Genomic DNA, 23,529 nt, shown 5'->3' with positions numbered 1-23,529 from the left:
AATTACTAATTAGTTCTGTTGCTCCTTTTCATTGCAATCACATTCTTAAGAGTATAATGGTCATCAATATATGACTCATTCATAAAACATAAATGCAATTTTAGTTAAAGCTTTGTTGCCATCATTGTAATGCTAATAATTGTAGAAATGAAGAGGGTAATAATAAGAAGGCTGAATGGTCTTAGGGTTAGAGATGAGTCTAAAAATGATATCTTCATGATCTGCGTTTATCCTACATCAATCATTTTGCATCAAATTTGTTCAATTTACATATCAAAAATAGATTTTTCTGTCAGCAAAGTAAGATCAGTCTTGTATCTGAAAATCAAGCACAGCTTGTACATCATCATTAACCATAAAGACTCTGAAATCAGAACTTAGCTGCCAATTTTGTTGATGATGCATAAGACAAAATCGAGTACAGCTGGCTCTTCTATCCTGTGCTAGCTCTGCAGTACTGACATTAGTGAAAAATCTGTTTGTTTTTTGTTTCAGGAAATTAAATAGCTATGACTAAAATGAAGCAGAGAGAACAGATATATCTGGGTAATAACCAGGTGCCATTTTTATTTTTAATTTTTTCTTGCAGGTTCATTTGATTATTGCAACAGTACTTGAATTTGACCAATTGTAATCATCTCAAATAATATATTTTTCAAAAAAACCTCCTAGAGGAGTCTTTTTTTTTAATAAATAGGGACCAAACACTACAAATCATTTATATTTATTTATTTATTTATTTATTATCTCCAGTAATGGGTATAAGCAACATATTTTTTTAAGTAATTTTTTTGAGACGAGTCTTGCTCTGTTGCTTAGGTTGGAGTGCAGTGGTGCAATCACGGCTCACTGAAACCTTGACCTCCTGGGCTCAAGCGATTCTTTCACCTCAGCCTCCTGAGTAGCTGAGACTACAGGCAAAAACCACCACACTTGGCAATTTTTAAATTTTTCTTGTAACGACGAGGTCTCTCTAGCTTGCCCAGGCTAGTCTTGAACTCCTAGCCTGAAGCCATCCTTTCACCTAGGCCTCCCAAAGTGTTGGGTTACAGGTGTGAACCACCTCTCCTGGCCGTCCTTTATAATTTAAAGTCCATCATAAGTAACTACAATATTCTCAGTGATTCCTTCTACTAGAGTATCTATAAGCAAATTTTACATTTAAAAATAGATTTAAGTGCTGACATGTCAATTGGCTTTTCAGGATGGTACTTTATATGATACTTTAAATGGTACTTTAAAGCCAAACTTTAAAGTCTTCATTGTAAAGAAAGAAGCCAATTTCTAGATATTACTTTAAGATGATGAAATGAGAGGATTTTCAATAAGGCAACATTAAGTTAATGGCATAAAACTAAATTTTGAATCCTTAAATCTATTGAAAGTTTGGTGAATCAAGAAGGTCCTTACTTCTTTTCCCATCAAGCATGAACTGTGCCATGCCAGCTCAGTTAGAGTGAGGATTGCACACACATTAACCACCACCACTTCGGGAAATTCTGTTAAAGCAATCTTGAAGAAATTTTGTTTGGAGACACAAAAAGATGAGAGTAAGAGAGGAGATAAGAGTAACATAGTTTTGAAAACTGAAAAGGAGATGAATGAACCCTGACTGCCTTTACAGATCCCAGAGAGTGAAAACCAAGTTGGTAATGGCGAAAGCTAAGAAGCATCTCCATTAATACAAGAGAATCCTTAAAAGTTTCAAGAAATGGTAAGATAATTCTGGAACTGAAAATGAAGGAAGAATGACCACTGCTAAAATAGGAAGGAGTAGGTGAAAGCTGACTCAGACGTAGTCATCTCCTTATTCTCTTTCTCAGCTCCATGCCAGTAGGAGATTGACTCTCCTAGTTTGGTCATAAGTCTGTGGTTTTATTTTCTGGAGAAATGTACAGTACTGCTTCTGGACTGAGTAAGGATAGGAATATCTGAAGACCTATATATTCTGTTGAACACATCCTCTTATACCCCTTTCCACACTGAGCATCCAGGACACTCCGTCTCTAGAGCCAGGTCTCTACCATTGAAAGAGGAGATAGGTAGAGTTTTCTTTGGTAACCTGACCAGCATAAGTGGAAAGACATGACTGCTAACAAGGATATCCAACAAGCACTCTTTCCAGATTGTCTTGCAGCAAAGCTCAAGGTTACTGAGCCTCATAGGCATGCTGAACTCCCAATCAGCTTTTTAGTCTCCATTCTGAAGAGCAGAAAATCAGGAAGTACAAGAAATCTGAAGTACAAGAAATCAAGAAGTACAAGAAAACTTCTAACACGGAAAAGAGGCACCAAAGTAAACAATCAAATGCAATTTCAGGAAATGGCTACCATGCAGAGAAAAACAAATTTTAAAAATGTGCACACACATACATTAATATACATATATACACATACATACATATCGTTCATATCCTTAGAGAATTAAGAAAAGATATTACAGCCTTGATAGAAAAAAGTATAAAAATGGAACACAGAACAAGAGAACTCTTGAAAAATAAAAATATATACAATAGCACACATAAAAATATAATACACCGATGTTCATTGTAGTATTATTTACAACAGCCAAAATGCAGAAGCAACCCAAGTGTCTGCCAATAAATGAATGTATAAAAAAATATGATATAGTTGTCCCTTGGTATCCATGGGGCAGAATTGGTTCCCAGAGACCTCTCAAGGATTCCAAAGTCCATGGATTCTCAAGTCCTTTATATAAAATGGTGTAAGTCAAATGTAGTGGTACACACCTGTGGATCCAGCTACTTGGACTGGAAGCTGAGGCTGGAGGATCGCTTGAGCCTAGGAGTTGAGGCTATAGTATGCTATTAATATGATGGTTCCACTGTGCTCCAACCTGGGCAACAGAGAGACCTCATTTTTAAAAGAAAAAAATTAAAAATTAAAATAAAACATAAAATGGCATAGTATTTGCATATAAACTACACAATCTTCCAGTATACTTTAAACAATTTATAGATTACTTATAGTACCTGATACCATGTAAATGCTATGAAAATAGTTACTATAATGTATTGTTTAGGAAATAGAGACAAGAAAAACAAGTCTATACTGCTCAGTACAAACGTCATTGTTTTTTGAATAATTTTTATCTGGGATTGGTTGAATCTAGATGTGGAACTCACAGATATGGAAGCCCAACTGTACATAGTGGAACATTACAGAGTCTTTAAAAAGGCAAAAAATTCTAACACATGCTGCAACATGGATGAATCTTAAAGACATTATGCTAAATGAAATGAGCCAGTCACAGGAGGACAAATAGTGTATGATTTCACTTACATGAGGTACATAGAGTAGTAATCAAATTCGTAGAGACAGAAAATAAAATGCTGGTTGCCAGAGGCTGAGGAAGAGGGGAATTTGAAGTTTTTGTTCAATTGGCGCAGAGTTTCGGTTTGGGAAGATGAAAAGGTTCTGGAGATACATGGTAACAAAGGCTGCACAACAATGTGAGTGTACTTAATAAGCCACTGAAATGTATACTCAAAAATGATTAAAATGGCAAATTTTATGTGTATTTTGCCACATTAAAAATAAATAAAGTTTAGAATATATAAGAATGTAAGTTGGAAAATAAAATTGAGAAAATTTCTCTGCAAAAACAAAATGAGATGAAAAAGAGTAGGGAACAGAAAACCTGGAGACCCAGTCAAGGAGGTCTATCATTTAAAGAGAAAAAAAAAGAATTTCAAAAAGGGAGAAAAAAATTACAGAAGGAAATCATTAAAAGGGGGGTAATTTAAGAAAATTCCCCACCGGGCGCGGTGGCTCACGCCTGTAATCCTAGAACTTTGGGAGGCCGAGGTGGGTGGATCACCTGAGGTCAGGAGTTCAAGACCAGCCTGGCCATCATGGTGAAACCCCATCTTTAAAAAGAAAAGAAAAGAAAATAAAATTCCCCAACCTGTAGTTTCCAGATTGAAAGACCAATGGATAAAAATAAAATCACATTAAGGCATATCACTGGAAATTTTTAGGACACTGGGGACAAATAGAAGATCATAAAATTTTCCAGAGAGGAAAAAATTGAGTTAAATATCACAATGAGGGCTGGGTGGTTTGGCTCACACCTGTAATGCCAACACTTTGAGAGGCTGAGGTGGGTGAATCACTTGAGCCTAGGAGTCTGAGATCAGCTTAAGCAACCATGGCAAAACCTTCTCTCTATAAAAAATTGCCAAGCATGGTGGTTTGGGCCTGTAGTCCCAACTACTCAGGAGGCAGGAGGCTGAGGCAGGAGCATCTCTTGATCCTGGGAGGTCAAGGTTGCAGTAAGCCATGATTGTGCCACTGTACTATAGCCTGGGTAACAGACTGAGACCCTATCTCAAAAAAAAAAAAAAAAAGGAGATCACAATATCATTGGATTTGACAGCAAGACTGCAGCAATGCCTATAAATTTCTGAAAAAAACCAAACAAACAACAAACAAAAAAAACAAAAGAAACTTCCCACCTAGAACTCTATTAGGACAAATTATTAATCAGATGTTGGGGGGGTGGTTAAAGAGAATAAAGAGATTTTCAGAAATGTAAAAGATCTCAAAAAATGTACTTCCCAGACACTCTTGCTTACTTTGAGGCTATTGGAAGATATATTTTGAGACTGAGAATGCATGTAAGGGGGTGGAGGGAGACAGAGAGACAGAAAGAACATAAAGAAAAAGAGGGTTACATGGGTTGGAGAAAACAAGGTATCCCACAGAAGTGGAAGAAGAAGGGAATCCTTAGAGGAAGGTTAGGATTACAGGGTGCCCATTCTTCACCAGGCATACAAGACAAACTCTAGATTGGATCTTGTTAGAAATTTAGGGGCTAAGGAAATGCAGGGTTATTTTCTACAGCTCTCTTTCCTCCACACAGAACAGATGTGTATAGTGAAAACTGGTGGAATGTATTGTATCACATTAAATGATGATGACACATGAGGCAAGAAGAGAATATTTCTGTCTTAAATGGTTACAATGAACCATTTCAGCCAGCACCTTGGGAAGAACCTTCTGATTTCTGTAGACTACAATGCAGAAGAAAACACAAATTTGCATAAACAAATAAAATGACCCTATATGAACTTTCATGTGTGCACATAGGCATATGTGTAAGCTTGCGTGTGTGTGTGTGTGTGTGTGTGTGTGTGTATAAGATCTCTGAAAGCATATATATGAAGTGGTAACATATATGCTCCTGGGGAAAGTAAAAGTGAGTCGGGCAATGGGGGTATGAGGAATATTGATTTTTCCGAATTTTATCCTTTTCTTTCTTTGAATTTTTAAAATCACAGTTAAAAAGGAATAAATTACATTCCTTAAAAAATGACAATACATAGCTTTCATCAAAATATTTTACTTCTAAGAATTTATTCCAAAGAAATTCCTACCCATAAGCAAAATGATATAGTTCGAAGGATACCTTTGTCCTAGCAAAAGATTGGAAACAACCTAAGTTTCCATCTATTTGGTACTCAACTGTCCATCTACCTGGTACTGACATAAACTATGACCATTCTTGCAGTGAAATAGTATGCAACCAGAAAACAATTTAAACTCTTTATGTGCTCATACTAACTATCCCCAAGATAAGTTGTGAAAAGAAAATAGATAAGATTCATGCTCAAACATTTGTGTGCTTCTATATACATAGACTATCTCTGTGAGAAAATACAAACATTTTATAATATTGGTTTAGACTGGAAAGAACTGGATGGCAGGGGAACAAAGATAACATAGAAATTATTCTCTGTATACAATTTTGTATCATTTGAGTTTTGAACATTTGAATGTGTTGCCTTTGAAAATCAAATTCAGTTATAATTTTGAATGTGGGGCATTTTTAAATAGCCTAGATTATTTTCATCTCAATTCTTTCTTTTTTCTCTATTGCAAAGCTAGTATGAGGATCTTTCATCTAATAATAAGACTCTGGTCGTAGTTCTGCAGTGCTTAAGAAATAAAATCTGTTACTCCTGCTGGGATCAGAACAGTTGTCAGCATACGTGGGCAGCAGTGGGTGAAGAGTTCTTGAATGTAAGACATATAATCTAAATACCAAAGTTGAATGTATTATAAAGTTGTTGATATAGGAGAAATCTTATATCAATGATATTTATGAAGACATCTGCCATGTAGTTCTCTATGATACAGATGAGGACAAGACTCTATATACCAGCCCTATGCTATCCATTCTATTAAGATAGACCAGAGATACAAAAAGAGAGGGGTAATAGGAATTCCAACTAGATTTCAGAGCTATGTCTGGGTCCCTTTACAATGTCATGTATTACTGGGATGGATATAGGGGGATGTCGTTAGGTTCTGCATTTCTCTTCTATGTATTTATAACTGTGTCCATTATATATATTAGAAATTCAAGCATAAACTTAACTTCAAGTAACTACTTTTCAGAAAATTAAGTGGGCTGCGTGTGCCTTAAAGACCCAGATGTAACTACGATGATATGGTACAGAGATAGAGTCCCGCCTATGAATTCTACAACTAATGTGTTAGGACAAATCCATTTGTGTCTAAAATTTGTATTCATGAACCTCACCATGCTCTCTATCAGAGGTCATATTACCATCTCTCTTCACCCAGATTCATCTAGGACCAGAAATATCTGACAGAATTAATTATAGAATTATTAAACATGCATATCCTACAAGCCTTATTGATCACTATATGAACATTTACTTTCCCAAACAAAACTGACAGCTTTTCAAGGACATCACTACTTTTACTGTGGTACCATCTGTCTCAATACTAAAAACTTGGGTAATCTTTAAATGGGTAAATCTTTAAATGGAATCCTCTTAGCATGACAAATGACTTTAATGGCACTTCTTAACTGAACAAAATAACACATCTTTAAGGTTCTACAAAAGGCCTAATTCACTCGCTTTGAATACCTAAATCTTCAAATGAAAGGAGCAGATTTCAATGGAAATCCTGAGGCCAATAAAGGGGCAGAAAGGTTTTTACAGGTGGTATTGGCAGAACACTGGGAAGGGAAATGAGCCAGGGCTCTCTAATTGTTTTTGTTCTGTTTTGTTCTTGAGACAAGGTCTTGCTCTGTTGCTTAGGCTGGAGTGCAATGGTGAGATCATAGCTCACTGCAGCCTTGACCTCCTGGCTCAAGCAATCCTCCTGCATCAGCCTGTAGCTGGGACTATAGGCATAGCCATCATGTCAGCTGATTTTTCTATTTTTTGTAGAGATGGGGGTTTCTCCATGTTGCCCAGGCTGATCTAGAACTCCTCGCTCAAGCGATTTGCCTTCTTAAGCCCCATAAAGTGCTGGGATTATAGGTGTGAGCCACTGCAACTGGCCTCAGGGCTCTTTAGAAAGACAACCTTTATAAAGAAGGTGTTCAGCAAGCACAGGACAGGGCAAGGAGGGAGAGGCCGATGACAAGAGGCAACATAGGTGCTGTTGCCAAATTCCAGGTAAGGAATAATGAAAGTTAAAGGAAGAGGAAAGAAACAGCCACTTTTTTTTTTCCCTTTGGTAGAAGTTGGAGGTGTGGGTGGTGTTTAAAGGTAGAATTGATAGGAAGCTCTGATGCCCTTGAGAACAAAGTTTTTTTTTCTTGTTTTGTTTTCCCCATCCACTCCTGAGTTACCTAAGCATCCATAGCTCATTTACAGTCCACATTTTCCTCCATGCTCCTCTGCAGGCTGATGCACATTTCCCTGCTATTTGTCAGAATTCTCCCCAGTAGGATGTTGGGGCCACAACATTGGCCTTGGGGAGGTGCAGTGTGCAGAAGGTTACACTTCCCTATGTTGGTAAAAAACTGTCCACTAAATCCACAGTCCCCTACCTTTTTGGCACTGGGGGCCAGTTTCATGGCAGACAATTTTTCCATGGACCTGGGGTCGGGGGGATGATTCAAGCAGATTATATTTATTGTGCATTTCATTTCTATTAGTATTACATTGTAATAAACAATGAAACAATTCTACAACTCACCGTAATGTAGAATTGGTGGGAGCCCTGAGCTTGTTTTTCTGCAACTAGGTGGTCCCTCATAAGGAGCACACAACCTAGATCCCTCGCATGCACAGTTCACAATAGGGTTCATACTCCTATGAGAATCTAATGCTGCTGCTGATCTGATAGGAGGTGAAGTTCAGGCATACTGCCAGCAAGGGGGAGTGGCTATAAATATAGATGAAGCTTTGCTGGCTCTCCCTGTTGCTCACCTCCTGCTGTGCAGCTTGGTTCCTAACTGGCCAGGACCCTTAGGTCTTGTTCTGTGGCCTGGGGGCTTGGGACCCTTGCACTACATGAAACTTTCCAAGTAGTTAATGAACAGCAAAAAACTTAAAATTTTCACAGAGATGCCCTTAAAAGTATACTCTGATTGCTAGTCAGGTTTCCTTGTCTCAAGGTCTACTATTGCATATGTACTTTCCTCTTTAAAAGAATCTTTCGTCTTTTCTCTATGGTATGTATCTTTACAACTTTATGGCAGTCTGTCTCATAAAGGGTCCAGCCCCTTTCCTCAACCAGTGCAACCCACGGGACATTATATTTAGCAATACCTTTCCCAAAGTCTAAGGCAGGCAGTCTAAAATAATGCTACAGAAAAACCCTCTCACAGCACAGTCTCTGCAGAGTTTTCATTCCAATTCTTGCCCATTGGTAGCAGTGAATATTTGCCACCTAATTCTTTCTGATCATCTATGGGATTCTACATATATATCTCAAGGGCAAATGATTATCACCAAAGACAATTCACATTAAAGAAGAAAAGTATCTCCCCCAATATAGCATAGTCTATACTGAGTCAATCCTAAATGAAGACAACTGGATACATTTTCATGCAGATTATTGACAATTTCCACAGTATTCATCCTCCTCATTCCAAGTGTGCCCAGATTTCTTCAAGTCTATACGAAATAGGATCCATCTGTAACCTTTTCATGTGACAGCAGCTCCCTTCCTACACAAAGATGTTGAAATTGTTGGATTACTAAAGATCGAGTATATGAATGTATGTGTGTGTGTTTGCATAAAATGGGTAGAGAGTCATTTTTTCAGTTATATTTACCTTGGTTCTTTAAGGTTTCTGAATTTATTTACTATTTGAACTAATGTTTGGGTTCTTGGCTATAAGAAAAATACTATATAATCACAAATAGTGTATAGATCTTGAGAGGAATCTGACATATATAGCAAATAAAATGCCTCAAGAGAATAAAAGAAGGTCTTCAATTTAAAATAAAGAAGATAGACAAATTTAAAGAATAAGGATTCTTAAACTTTGTGATATATTACTAGATTTATGCAAGTATAAAATACAGAATGCTATCATGTGATGGGTTCTGATGAAATTAAAAAATTTATTCTCCTAGAATCTATAATTTTGCTATTCCTGCAAAACATTTTACCTCACAGAATTAGGTGAACTCTAAGTTCTCAGCTATAAAAATATACAAATCTCTCTGCTTCCACAGTCATTCATTTAATGTATTTGATTATTTATTTCCCCTAGGCATAATTATTGATAGCTTAATGGCCAGGCCCCTAAAAATTCCAAGATAAATTGGAGAGAATTCCTGCATTCATGGAGCTGAGCCTCGTAGTAGGAGAGCTAGAGAAATAAACAGAAAAAATTGGAAATAGAAAGATGTACAGAGTGTGACACAAGTAAATGATCCATTTTAGAGTACGTGCATGGGAGGTATGAAGTGCAGGATCATGTCACTGTTAGGTAAAATGTAAAATTTCACAGAAAAGGAGGCCGGACATGGTGGTTCATACCTGTAATCCCAGAACTTTTAGAGGCCAAAGTGGGTGAATTGCTTGAGCCCAGGAGCTCAAGACCAGCCTGAGCAACATGGTGAGACCCTCATCACTACAAAAAATAAGAAAATTAGCTGGGTGTGGTGGCATGTGCCTGTAGTCCCAGCTACTCAGGAGGCTGAGGTGGGAGGATGGGTTCAGCCTGAAGGGTGAAAGTTGTGGTGAGCCTAGATTGCACCACTGCACTCCAACTTGGGTGACAGAGCCAGAACCTGTCTCAAAAAACAACAACAAACAAACAAAAAAACAGAGGACATTTCACAGAGGCTGGCACACTGGAGCTGGGCCTAGAAGGGTAGACAGTACTGGGAAGTACATTCCAGCCTAAGGAAAGGGCTAGTGCACGACGCAGCATGGGCAACTATTAGCTGACTAGGAGTAAAAGCCGGAGGTGGGGTGCAGCAATAAAAAGGTGGGAGGTATACAGGGAACAAAGGCTATTATGTTTTCATGTCTCTTGCTTTGACTGCTGAATTTTCTGTAGTGGTGATGATAAGAGGGTTTAATATGTCTGTGGGAAGAAGAGTTCCATCCTCCCTAGAAGTTTAAACAAAAGCGGGAACTCCAATTTGATTCGGACATGCCACACGTGTGGTAATATTACAACTCCCTTTCCTTGGCCCAGTAGCAGTAAGTTAATAAATTGGTATCATATGTGTATGCACTGATATTGGTCAACAGGTTGAGTTCTGTACTGCCTATGCCACACTAAGGCTTTGAACAAGTATTGGAGATGAGTGTATTAATTAGGCTTCTTTTCATTTCAAATGACAGAAATCAATCCAAACTCACTTTACCTGAAAGAGAACAAATTTACTCGTATGATTTGAGAGTCCAGTAATCAGTCTAACTCCAGAAACAGCTCAAAGGTCTTCAGAACCCAGTTTCTCCATCTTCAACTCTTGGATCCGTTTTCTCTGTGTAGGCTCTGTTCTCCAACAGGCTCATGCCCTGTGGTGGCAATTTATATTTGTTCAAGTACAGAGAACAAAGAATTACAGAGATCCCTCCTGGTGGCTCCCGTACAAGTCCTGACCAGTCACTTTGGCTACCTGGGGTGAAGACTGGTCAACTGAAAGAGCTAGTGCAATCTTTAGTACAGATGAGTTAGGTCTAGGTAGTATTTGTGTGATGACTCATCTCCCATGATACATCCGGATGCTAAAACCACAACCTCATGAGACTCCTTTGCCATGTCTACCCTGGGCCTCTTCTTTCTTGGGCTACTCCCCAGTTTCAGCTTTTAGGTCCTTGTTTCTCCCTCAGGAAACCTAATCATTCTGTCTCCCCTTGTATGTGCCCATGGGGATCCTTCTTACAGTTTTAGAAAGAAGCTTTTCCCAGATATTTTGTATTCTTTTTCCTAAGAATTTAGGATTTTATAAAACAAAGCCAGAAATATTTATAGATTTTTGTTTGTACTCCCTTTCACCTCTTCTTGGGACAATGAACACCCAGCAAGAGATCTGCTTACAGGGGTGGGGAGGGAGGAGAGAAGCAATACCGGAAAATACAGGGAGAAGGAAAATACAGGGAGAAAAAAAAATACAGACATGACGTAGATTTCAAAATATTATTCCAAGGAATCACATATACAATAAGGTTTCAAATTAGTAATGCAGGTGTTTTTTTCTTTCTCTCTCTCTCTTTCTCTCTTTCAAGATCTGAGGAGGTGGAGGCCATTGGCAAACAAGCTGGTGAATGAGTAGGCCTCACAAGTGCATGATGTAAATTAAGCCTTGATAGGTGTTACATGCCACCCTTCTTATTGGTGTGGAATTTATGTCTCAGCCTCAGCTATGTATATGCCCTGTTCTGACTTATGTAAAGTTATGTAATATTTTGTGTTTATAATTTTTAATATTATGCCCCTGGGAAATTGATTTTGTAAAGTGTATTAGGTTTTATCCTGCTTTTCTGAGACTTGAACCCTTTATTAGTACTTCTAAGTAGTGCATTTAAAAAAGGAATAATTGAATTTTCCATGTATACGGTCCAGTAATGCCTGTCAAAGGGATATATGGATGCAGGCTCCAACCAGGAAAACAGAAACTGCTCTAAGTATTTAACATAGGGAGCATTTAATTCAAGAAATTTGTAAACCAGGTGAGAACAGAGCTAAGAAACCAAAAAAGGGACAGTTATTTTTCAAAAGGATGAATCCATTATGACTCCAAAGATGAAAGAATAAAGGAACACTGGGCACAGGGTCAGAGGTCATGGGTCACATGGCCAGAGCTGGAATGTGGGGGTGTGGTGGGGAACAGCCTAGCTTTTCCCACCCTCCAGCTCTCCACTGTCCTCCTCCAGCTTGCCATTCAAACCCAGCTGGCAACCAGCTCACAAGGAAGCTTGGAAATGCGGTTTGCAGGGATTAGTGTCCCTGTGACATGGACCAGAGGAGGGGAAAGAAGAACCAGGAGTGAACCCCAGGGCAAACAAGTCTAGGACCCTAAACCCACACAAAATATTTTTAAAAATTAATAGTTAACAAATCCTAGTTGGAGGTTGATAATTTATACTGGAAGAATAAAGTTGTTTGCAGTGGCTCCCATCAACGGAATACCAAAGTCTGGGCAGCTTGAGGCATTACCCATTAAAATCAGGACAGCCTTGTCAGAAGAGCCAGTTATGTGTGTATATGTCCACATTTCTAACTGATGTTAGGAGCCCTGTAATTTTCCTGAATTTAGTCAACCTCATTAAGAACACTGCCTGCCTGAATTTCTTGGCTTTTTAAATTAAGAAAGCTCCTACCTCTAAACCTGAGTTGTCCCTTTTCTTTCATTTGGAATACTGAGAATCCCTCATCACTTTTCTTGTTAACCTTCTATTTATCCATTTGAAGGTTGCTGAGATTTGCTTATACTATAACTTCAGTGATATTTTCCAAGATGAATTTTCATTTCAATCACCAAAACTCTACTGCACAGGATATGGTAAATATTTGTGCTCATTCCTTTGAAGCCTCAACCTGGCTGGCACCACTCTCTAAATATAGATCAGGATTAACTGAGTAATAAGGCAAGAGTTCACTGTAGTTTCTCTAATAAATTCTTCAATACTGTTGCTGTAGAGGAGTCTTTCAAAGGATTTAACCTTAGGTAGACAGAAACTTCACAAGATTGGGAAATGTTCACATTCTAAAACATTCACTATGTTTGAAACATTGTAACAAGCTTTATGTTATCAATGAGATCTAGATAAAATATTTTCCATATTTTCAGTCCCCTATTTCACAAATTTCATCATGATTTTTGTTTGTTTGTTTTGAGGAAACTAGTTGTTTTACCATATTTCTACTGGCTCTAAAGCTAATCTTGTTTCCTCCCTCCTAAAATTGGGCATGTTTCATATTTCACCAGTATGTGCTAGTTCTCATTCCATTAAATTTTTAAGGGCAAGAATAATGGAAAATGGAACTGATCACATTAAAAAGGGATAAGAAGTAAGCAAAAGGGCTTTAATTTAAAATTATGAGAGAAGCTCAGTGTTTCAGGAAAATAGCAGTGAAGGAAAAATACCTCTTTATAAGGAGCAGAAGAAAACCTTAAGGCTAAGTTAAATTAGACATATCAAACATTTTATGAGAAAGAGAGACAGATGTGCTTTTGGAACTGGAAAAATATTGGTTAAGTTTTAGTTGTGATCACACTTGGTGGTGTCTATGTGAAGCAAATGTTCTGGCTCTAAACTTATTTTTGCCACTTTTATGTTTTCTGCGTTCACCAACCTGAAGACAGAAGACAGGAGAATAAGACATATTCTGACTGTCTGATAAGGTAAATCAGAAAACTTGCCCTTGTCTCAGTAACACCACTTAGTGATAAACAATTCAGTGTCTTTCAACAGAAACATTCCCCTTAAAAGCCACACAAACCAGAAATGAGAGCAAAATTGGAGAAAGTGGTCTTACTGCATTTTGTTACCCATAATCCATTTGCTCACATGAAGAAACATGGTGTTTGAAAGGGCCTGTGACATCATTAGACTGTAAATACGTCTGCTGTCCTGTAAATGAGGCAGACTGTAACAAATATTATTTCCTCTTAAAATAGTTTTAATGGGATATTTTAATTCATTTTTTTCCTGAAGTGGTCCTAATATATTTTAAGATGTACAAAAATTTAAAATGTCAGAAGACCAAATTAATCTACATTTGTTGCCTGTCTCCCATGAGAGACTGGGTGTTTATGTTTGTTTGATAAAACTTTATCTCTGGACACAACAATATCCTTTAGCATCTTAGAAAGGAACCACCAGTCCTTAATTTTAATGACGAAAGTGTGGCAGAGAAAGGCTATGATTTCTGCAAGGTGGCACAGAAAAGTACAGTGAAGACACAATTAAAACCCAAATTTCACTGGGCGTGGTGGCTCACACCTGTAATCCCAGCACTTTGGGAGGCCGAGGCAGGCGGATCACCTGAGGTCGGGAGTTCGAGACCAGCCTGACCAACATGGAAAAACTCTGTCTCTACTAAAAACACAAAATTAGCCGGGCGTGGTGGTGCATGCCTGTAATACCAGCTATCTGGAGGCTGAGGCAGAAGAATCCCTTGAACCCGGGAGACGGAGGTTGCGGTGAGCTGAGATTGCTCCACTGCACTCCAGCCTGGGCAACAAAAGTGAAACTCAGCCTCAAAAAAACCTCTTAAATTTCTTGATCTTCTAAACCCAAGCTCAGAGAACCTTCTCCTATACCTCACTTGTGAACTAAGAACCATTTCCTCAATACTTGTAACTCACTCTACGCATGCCAAGTCACTGCAACACCTTGCTTGCATCTGCAAATTTATATCTATATCTATATCAGCACCTCAGAAAACGTGTTCATATAGCTGACACATTTTGCTCAATACGAAATAGAGTTTTAATAGTCTATTAATTGATGGTCCCAAGAAAACAGGCTGCCACCAGTTGTATATGGGTTCCTTCATGAGTAACACAAGTGTCAGCGCGTGTAACAGAATTGGCTGAATATGGAAGTTAGCAATGAAAGTCTCCACAAAAATATTAATACTTTCCTACAGAGAAAGTCTTTTTAAGTGGGAGCCTTTATTAAAGTCCAGAGTTAAAAAGTAATCTCTTTAACGTTGAGATTATAGACTTTTAGAAAGTTCATTTATGCTATGTTCCAGGCCTATGCTAAGTTCTAGGCCAAAAAGACCTGTAAATTACACCGGAGCTGCGAGCCTGGGTCCTGGAATCCATGCCCACGCTGCTTTTATGGGGCACCCTTTCTATAATACAACCCCCCAAATTAAAACGCTAGAGCAAGGCCGGCCCCACTAAAACCTAGATAATGCTTACATTGAAGACGACAGATTTTTTGCTGTTATTTTCGGTTGAGGACTTATTACCACAAAAACACCTCCGACCTGTACTAGAGTAGGTGTGCAGGAGAGCTACAGAAGCATCGGGACTTTTTAACTCGACTAGAAAGGAACACGGCGATCCCCTCGCTAAACTTGTCGCCAAGTTCCCTCCTCGCCACCCCGGGGTGCGGGGAAAGCCCCCTCCCGCCCCGGGGCCCCGGCGACAGTGGGGGAAGCTGGCTCGTCAGGCTCCTTCCCTCCTACTCCCCGCGCTCCCCGCAGGGCGGGCCGGGGCGGGGAAAGAGGAGCGCGGCGCGGAGGGCCGCGGGCGGCCCGGGAAGGGAAGAGGGAGGCTTGGGAGGCTGGCGAGCGGTTTTACTGTTTCCTTTCGCCCTCCTCCTCCCGCGCCTCGGCCCTAGCGTCACTGGAAAGTCGCCCGAGCCGCCCGGCGGGTGGTTATTTATAGCGCGGGCTGCGCGCGCGTCACGGAGCCCGGCCGGGCTGACGGGGCCGCTGACGCGCTTGGCCGCGGGGCCGAGTCCGCGGGGCTGCGCGCCGGGCGCCGGCGACAATGGGCTTCTGTGTGTGCAGCTGCCGCCGCCGTCGGGGGCCGGGGGAGGGGGGCGGGCGACTCCCCGGCTCCCCTTCCTTTCGGCCGCGACCCCCGGAAAGGTAATCGGCCTCTTTCACTCCCGGCCAGGACCCGGGCCTTGTGGACTTTTTTTTTTTTCCTATTTCATCAGGAAGTTCCCCTTGCCTCAGGCTCCGCTTTCACTTCCCGCGTCCCACCACCCTCAAACCGCCCCAACGTAACGAGAGAGGGGGACCTATCCGGCCTGGGGCGCCACTTTGTGCGCCCGGGGAGCGGAACGTACCAGGCGCGCCCAGCGGGGGGATGCGGTGACCGAGGGGCCGGGAGCGCCAGGCAGGTAACGTACCCTGGACCTAGAGTGGAGGGCTTTGTCTGGGGCGGGAGGAGGGGAGCAGGGGTGGGTGTGAACGCCTGGCGGCCCTTCTGCGACTCCTCTCCCCCTCCTCCGCCCCCCTCGCCTGCGCGCAGGAAGCCAATCGGCTTGTATAGCGCGAAGAGCGAAAGAGAAACTTCTCCTGCGTGACTGACTAGATGAGGCTCCTCCCGAGAAGCCGAGATAATAGAGGCCCCGCTCTCGCGGCCAGCCCGCCCGCCTCTCCTCCCCCGCCTCTCCTCCCCCGGCGGCTCCCTCCCGTCGCCCCACTCCGCGAAGGCTGCGGACCGGCCCCCTACATCTGCCCCACCACCTCTGGCGGGTAAAGGCCGTGAACGCCCCCGCCCTGCGGAAGGTGGGGCCGGCGCGGATTTTAGGGACTTCCTGGGACGCGGAGACCGGCTCTGAACCATCCATCCCCTTTCAGCTGCCGGGAGCCAGGGAAAGCTCGCTCTGGAGCGCCTCGCACGTGGCAGGCAGGCAGAGAACTTGCTGTACCTTCTAGGAAATTGCAATCGATTTGTAATGCACTTTCGCTAATTGGAAGTTCAAAATTAAACTTTAATAAAGCATTTGTGTCGTCTCGTCTAATTGTGAAAGCTTCCATCCGTCCTGGTAGATAGACTCTGAGTCTCGAGTTAATGGCGCTAAGCTAGATTTCCCCCCCAAGTACAATTCCGTCAGCCGTCGTCGGCGCAGCTGGATTTCCGTAAGGTACAGATGTTGCTAATGACAGCTTAAGCACGGATGGGCAGATAGCATACGGAATGCAACATGTTGCCATATGGTTCCTTTAGCCTTTCACCTCCAGGGATATCAATCACATATATTCTGGGAGGAACTTAATGACTCTCTGAACAGCAAAATGAATTACCTGGTACAATTTATATCCCTTGACCTGATACGTTATAACAACAGGAAGATAGCATCTCGCAATTTCTGTAGTATAAATTGAGCTACAGAGCTACATTTCAAATTCTACAACATCTATTTGTAGTTTGAGGGGCCCTGTCATATTCTGGCTGTAAAATCTTTCTGTATTGCCCATTTCCTTTCCCCTTCTACCTCTGGACGAAGCAGAATTCATAAAGTTTAGCAAAACTGTGTCGGAAATTGCCAATCAACCGGTTAATAGATGAAGTATGGAGAAATGGAAAATATGACTTCCAGAGCTAGTTAATTAAACAGGAATTAGCCATCTTTAGGAAAACCATACTTTCAAGCGTACAAAATTAAAGGACTCCGGAAAATGTGTTTTCTGCTAGTTGTTTCAGTATAGCTCCTAAATCTATTCATTAACTATTTGAAATTCTCCATTTATTTTCAAACTTCAACCATTCCTACACTTTGGAAATTACAGAAAACAGTTCTCAGAAATATGAAATACAGAAAATGTTTAAGTAGCACCTCCTCATCAAACCAGTTTCTGTATCCAGTGCCCCATGCACTCACTATTGATGTAGCTTAATTTGAAGCATGTACATGGTGGTACTGGTAGTTTGCTTTTTCCTACCAACATGTCAGTGACAACATACTTAAGTTGCTGCTTCTCTCCTAGTGGAATGATTCTGCAATATTTCACATGTCTCATTTTTAAATATACTGCTGACTAATAAAATGTCTTAATTGATTGCCTTTAATCTCAGATTATAAACGTGGTTGTCTTTTATTGTATCCTTTATTTTCTATTCACTAACACAGATCACACGGAAAGACAATACCTTAAGGGCAAAAAAGTAAACTAACTTACTACAATTGCTAAACTTTATGTTTACTTTTGCCTACAAAGGGATATCTGAAAGCTAGAGATATTCTTTTAAAACTTTTTCCTTCTGGCACTATGTAAACATTAATTCATGTAAACTAATGACCAGCAGAATAACTAAAATAGACATGAACAGTCTGAAAAAGTATTTACTTTCAGTCAAGTTTCAGAAAGTGTTAACATTTTGAAGGTTTGTCTATATATCATGTTCTTTCAGAATTATTTTGAAATTACAAGAAGATGCTTCTCCTTTTTTTTTTTTTTCTTTTGTAATGGCTGATTTGTTACCTAGTGCTTGAGTTAGTTTCATACTTTTAATAATTATTATCAAATAAAATCTTTTTTGTGTGTATATAGGGGAAAAGCTTATACAGCACACATTAAAATATACCTACGTTATGGCAATGTTTTCTGGAGCTGTTTTTTGTATCTTTTAATGGCTGAGGTTTTATTTCTCCTTGTAGCATCTGCACTTGATGTGTTTTAAACATGATAAGTAGTGATGGTGAGCTTGTCAATAATGACTCCATCTCCATGACTTTTGAATAGGCAGTGAGTATGTCCTTTAATCAGTCACACAGAACTTGCTTTATAAAGCTGTTATTGTCATGAACAGATATTGCAGTCTTTTGTCAGGCCCAGTGATTATTAAAGTGTTCCTTCTTCAAAAGCCAGGCCGAAAGTCCTGCTGTGCTTCATTTCAGAATTGAAGTCCATTAGTAAATAAAATCCCAAGTAGCACAATTTGCTTTTTCTCAAGTTATAGGCTTACATATATTTCATTAATAATCTTGGGCCCTTTTGTAGACATAACTAGGTATATTTTTGGTATGTATATATGGCAACAAAAATAAAATACGTATCTTGCAGCATGCCTTTTATTTTAAATGAAGATTTGATACCCATGTTACTATAAATGAGGTGGCTGGCTGCCAAGGGAAACCCTATAGCCAGAAAGTACTAGAATTGTTACTGTCTACAGGGAATCACATTTTATTTTTTGAGTTCTCAACTTCACCTCCTTCTCTAATATTGCCCTTCCATATTGCTAATCTGAGAATTAGTCTGAATGTAAAAACTTTTGAAAATATGTTTGTGTTGTCCAAGAAAATTTTCACCAGTGTTTCTGATTGCCTGGTGGTTTTTGGCCTTTATCTTGAGTGGGCATGTTTATTGTAATAGAATGAAGAAAGACTATTAGAATTAGGTATATACCCCATGCTAAGTAATTTTAAATGTGATGTAATCCTAGCTGCTTTCTTATTTACCCATGAATACATTTAAAATATGATTGGCCAGGTGTCTGTCTTTCTCAAGGTAACGTGGGACAGCTATGGATAGGCATTTGGCCTCTAGTAGAACTCTTCATTTAAGTGAGTGTGGCTGAGAAGAACAACCAGGAAAGAGTATAGTGCTCAGTTGCACTTGCCCTGTTGGCTTTTCAAATGCAAAATCCATGCTGTTGCATTTGGAAACTTGTTTCTCTCTTTTATGGTATTTCATTTAAGATTTTTTTTTTTAACTGCCGGTCTGTGAATAGTTCACCAGCAAAGTAGGAAACAGCCTTTTATTCCCAACTGTATATAGCTTTTGTTTTTAATCTAGGTTAGTATGGGTGTCATGTAAATACCATATAAAAATTTGACTTTGGTTGTCCTTACTTTGAAGATTGACAGGGACTTCTTTAATTAATCTTGTTTCCTTTCATGCTCTGTATTGAGATATTGAAATACAGTATTTTATACATTTATAGGATTGTGTTTGCATTTATTTAATTTATGTTTCTTTTTTTGAAGCATGTAGCCTTGAATGTTTGTTCTACCTTTTTTTTTTTTTTTTCACATCATTACTCTGGTACTGCTTGATGTAACTTGATTAGCTCCCTCCCCAGTCATGATTGGTAATTAAAATAGGCATTAAAATTAGTCACTTAGCAATTTTGCTGTTCAATTGGCAATTAAATTACTTAATTGCAATTAAAGTCCTAATTTTAATTGGCAAAATGATAGATGTAGATTTAAGATAATATGTATAAATACTTTAATAAGTGTCTATATAAGGATTACTTAATTACTCAACTTCAAGTTTATGCTGTTAACTTTAGAACTTTTAAGTGAGCAATGAAATTTATATTACATCTATTCAAAGGATATGGTAATTAGATTTATTACTTATCACTATAAGGGTCCTTGCTTTAAGTTACTTTTGTAGTGTTAAAATTGTAGGTTTGATAATTGCAGAATTTTGATGAGGAAAGGGCATATATGTCTCTGTTGCAATATTATCAATACATTCGTTTTTTAAAATTAAATTGAGACATTTCTGTCCACCAATTACTCTGAGGAAAAAAAAAAAAGCGGTTATCATTAAAGATAGAACCAAAACTAGCCAGCTGTGATTTACATATAAAAACTTGCAAAATGTATGTATTTTATCTACATTTAAATAAATGCTATCTAATACTCATAGTGTTACTAATGGTATTAACTACTCTTAGAGTTTGCAGATATTTGATATTTTCTTAGCATGTAGCAACTTATTTTTAGAACCTTTAAAATGTCTTTTAGGACTATATACATTTTAGTGATGCCCACGTTTACTAAAATTAGCAATGAAATCTAAAACCAAAGTTATTCTTCTTTGCCTAGTAAAAAATAGTTCTTAAGAAAATATTAAGTGGTTAATTTAAAAGGAAGTATTTAGGAATTGGTTACTGTGTGTCAAGTATTAACAAAAAGATGAAGGATTTTTATTATGCAAAATACTTTTTGAGTGGCATGAGGTTTTACCATATGTTTAGTTTTATAATTTTAATTCACAAGAAGATGCTCCTAGAAAAAAAATGCTGTTTTTTTCCTGCACATCTTTACACATTTCTAGTACTGAGTTCTATATCAAAGTAAAATAATTTTTAAAGTATTTGCGTTAAGTGGTTTTTGGTAAAAATCGGCTGAGTAATACTGAATAAATCTACAACTACCCAAAATATGAATATTAACAACGCAATTGACTTGTTCTTTGAGCATCCTATGAGAAAGAAACAATTTTGTCAGTTAATATCCTGTCAATGTAAATGAAATGGCAAAAGCAAAACAACAAAAAACCTTTCACTAGTAAAAACTAATTTTGTATTTTCAGAAACAGGTTTTTTTCAAAGTGAAAATTTATTGCTTCTATCAGTAATGTAACTTAACTGCTCAATGGCAATAAACGCTGTGAATGAAAGTTTGTCCAAATGTAATTTAAAATATATGTTTTAATGCTAACAATAGATTCTACTAAGTAATTTTCTTATGAAAAATCTTAAAGTTGCCTCAACTCTTAACAGCACAACAGATATGTCTGTTTCACTGTATCTGCATTGTAAGGTGTATTCTGAGTTTATTTGGGAAGAATGGTGAAATAACTCCCTAAAGGCCTCTTTCCCATGCATTAAAATAGAAAATCCTATGGGATTACATTCATGTTTGCTTTCTAAATTATGCCAAAAGCTCAATTTTATTAAGTATAATCAGCTTAGCCATGCATAAAATAAAATATTTTGGTTTAGCTGTGAGTATATATATTATTTATGTTGATTTTTAATGAAAATATGTTTATATATACCAATATGTTCTGCTTAATATTGGTTAATATCATAAAAGATAACATAGTAACATTACCCTCCTAAATGTTTTTCTGTGGTCATCCAATAGTGTTTCTTATTAGCAATAATTTTTAATTTATTTCAGTTGGTTTCAAAAGAGGATAGGACCAATTTTTACTCCCATTTATTTTAAAAATTATTAAGAAAATAGATCTTCATTTGTGGGGTAACTTTACACATTTATACATGGCAATAGTTTAAAGTTACATCAGCTGTAGGGGCCTGAAAAAACTGTTATTGTCATTTTAATCGAGTTATAAAATACTTTATTTGAACTATTTATGTTCAAGAATCTTGAAGGGTTGTAGTCATATAAATGCAGAATTTCAGTTTCTTTTAGCCTAAAGCATCGTTTTAACATTTTCTGAAAGGTTGTTCAATTCTACATTTTGAATCCATATGTGTAATTAAATCTCTATGCACAAAAGCATTCTCTTATGTACTAGCAAATACATCCACAGGAATCTCTTTCTAAACTATAATTTATTTAAACATGTAATCATAGGATTTTAAAACATGCTTTCATTTTTCCAAACTGTAGGCCAATTTGAACTGCTTGGTGATAAAATGAGAGATTTTATTACCAGTTTGATTTTTTCCTCCTGTGATCTAACAGTGAGTTAAACATGAGCAGGAAGAAATAAATAAAATCTATTGTGAACCTAATCCCATGTGTTCAAACTGTTTCCCTTTTGGAGAAAATAGAAGAGAATCAAAGATTTTTAGTTATTTATGAATTCCAGCACAATACGATTATTTGGGCCTGTAACATTCTCTTCGGTTTAGCTTAGGTAGTAAATAGCTTGTGCGTGTGTGTGTGTGTGTGTGTGTGTTTGTGTGTGTGTGTGTGTGTGTGTGTGTGTGATTCTCTTGAACATTGTGGAGTCAGGCCCCCTACTGACTGGATCAGTCAATTACACACACATTGGCGGTGCTACTGTGGGGTTTTGAGCGTGGCCTTTTTTTTTTTTTTTTTAAACACTTTCTGATCTATATGCTGGATCCTTTCCAACCCAGCTCATCTGGGCCCTACAGAAGCCCCAGCCTAAGAAGTAGCTTATTCAAAATTGGTTTAAGCGAGTTTAACAGTCTTATATCTGGCGTGTCTTCCTGAGAAACAGTAAAAGCTTCCTAGAAACCAGAATAGGACTTTGAAGAGGAGAGAACTCTTACACAGATGGTAGAATAGATGAGAAAGGTCTCCGATTTCTCTCATTTTAATGTTATATTTAATCACTCCATTCCCAGTAAATAATTGTTATAATAAGCTGCTGTGAAAACGACCCTTCAATCTTGGTTGCATTAAGACTTGGGCAAAGGCTGTTATCAGGAATCCGCACTCGACAGGTTCCTGTTAAAGAATAACGCATCATATTACAGTATTTGGCTTCCTTGGAGCAAGAACTCCAGGACACTTTTCAGCTCTCTGAGAGGGCATTTTTCAAATTGTCCCAGACTCAACCCAACCTAAACTGAATGTGTTTTTAATAGCAATGAGGGAGGGGGAAGCGTGCACAGTGAATGTATCTACTTAGACCGGAATATTTGTGTATGGAGGCTGGTGGTTACAGCCTTGAAGTTCTCCCGGACCCTGCTTTCCTAGGACTATATTAAAAAATAATAACTGCCATCTCGGCGTGGCTGTGCTTGAATTTCCGACTGCCTGAAAATAGCGGTCGGGATCCTGGCCCACCGCGGGGATCAAGGAAAGCTCCCCGTGGCCGCGCCCTGCTCCCTCGCGGAAGGGAAAGGGAACCCGGGAGGGCGCCTCTGAGCTGGAGTTGCTGCTATTTTGGGCCCAGCCTGGCCGGTGCGTCAATGCCTGCGCCCCTGCGTCACCGCCACCCCCACCCCCTTCCTTCTCCCCTGCTCTCCAAACTCTCACTTTTTCCCTTTCGTTCGCGTGGAATCGCTTCTGCCCACGGGGCGCTGACGCTACCGAGCTCATGCTAATACGCTATTCATCGCCCTCCCCTCCTCATCCCCTACTCACACACCCTCACCCGCCACCA

The 23,529-nt window shown here is 39.0% G+C and overlaps 1 protein-coding gene across 1 annotated transcript; it reads left to right on the top strand.

Moving 5' to 3' along the window:
* Positions 1-7,420: 7,420 nt before the first annotated feature.
* LOC108316798 (translation initiation factor IF-2-like) lies at positions 7,421-20,831 on the top strand. The gene is made up of 3 exons (XM_017546919.2): positions 7,421-7,459; positions 15,214-15,813; positions 15,904-20,831. Exons 1-3 carry the CDS (start codon positions 7,421-7,423, stop codon positions 15,952-15,954), a joined length of 690 nt encoding a protein of 229 aa, XP_017402408.1. The 3' UTR covers positions 15,955-20,831.
* Positions 20,832-23,529: the final 2,698 nt, after the last annotated feature.

This window comes from Cebus imitator, unplaced genomic scaffold (assembly GCF_001604975.1).
Source record: "Cebus imitator isolate Cc_AM_T3 unplaced genomic scaffold, Cebus_imitator-1.0 Scaffold10, whole genome shotgun sequence".
NCBI classification, from domain to species: domain Eukaryota; kingdom Metazoa; phylum Chordata; class Mammalia; order Primates; family Cebidae; genus Cebus; species Cebus imitator.
The sequence above is the reverse complement of the archived record's forward strand: the minus strand, read 5'-3'. Positions and strand labels throughout refer to the sequence as shown.

Bases quoted from the DNA above. Each gene is read 5' to 3' on its own strand.
- LOC108316798 (XM_017546919.2), top strand. From the start codon at position 7,421: ATGACAAGAGGCAACATAGGTGCTGTTGCCAAATTCCAG. The intron at 7,460-15,213 runs GTAAGGAATAAT...GACCTGTACTAG, and splicing joins GTGCTGTTGCCAAATTCCAG to AGTAGGTGTGCAGGAGAGCT. The intron at 15,814-15,903 runs GTAATCGGCCTC...CCCTTGCCTCAG, and splicing joins CGGCCGCGACCCCCGGAAAG to GCTCCGCTTTCACTTCCCGC.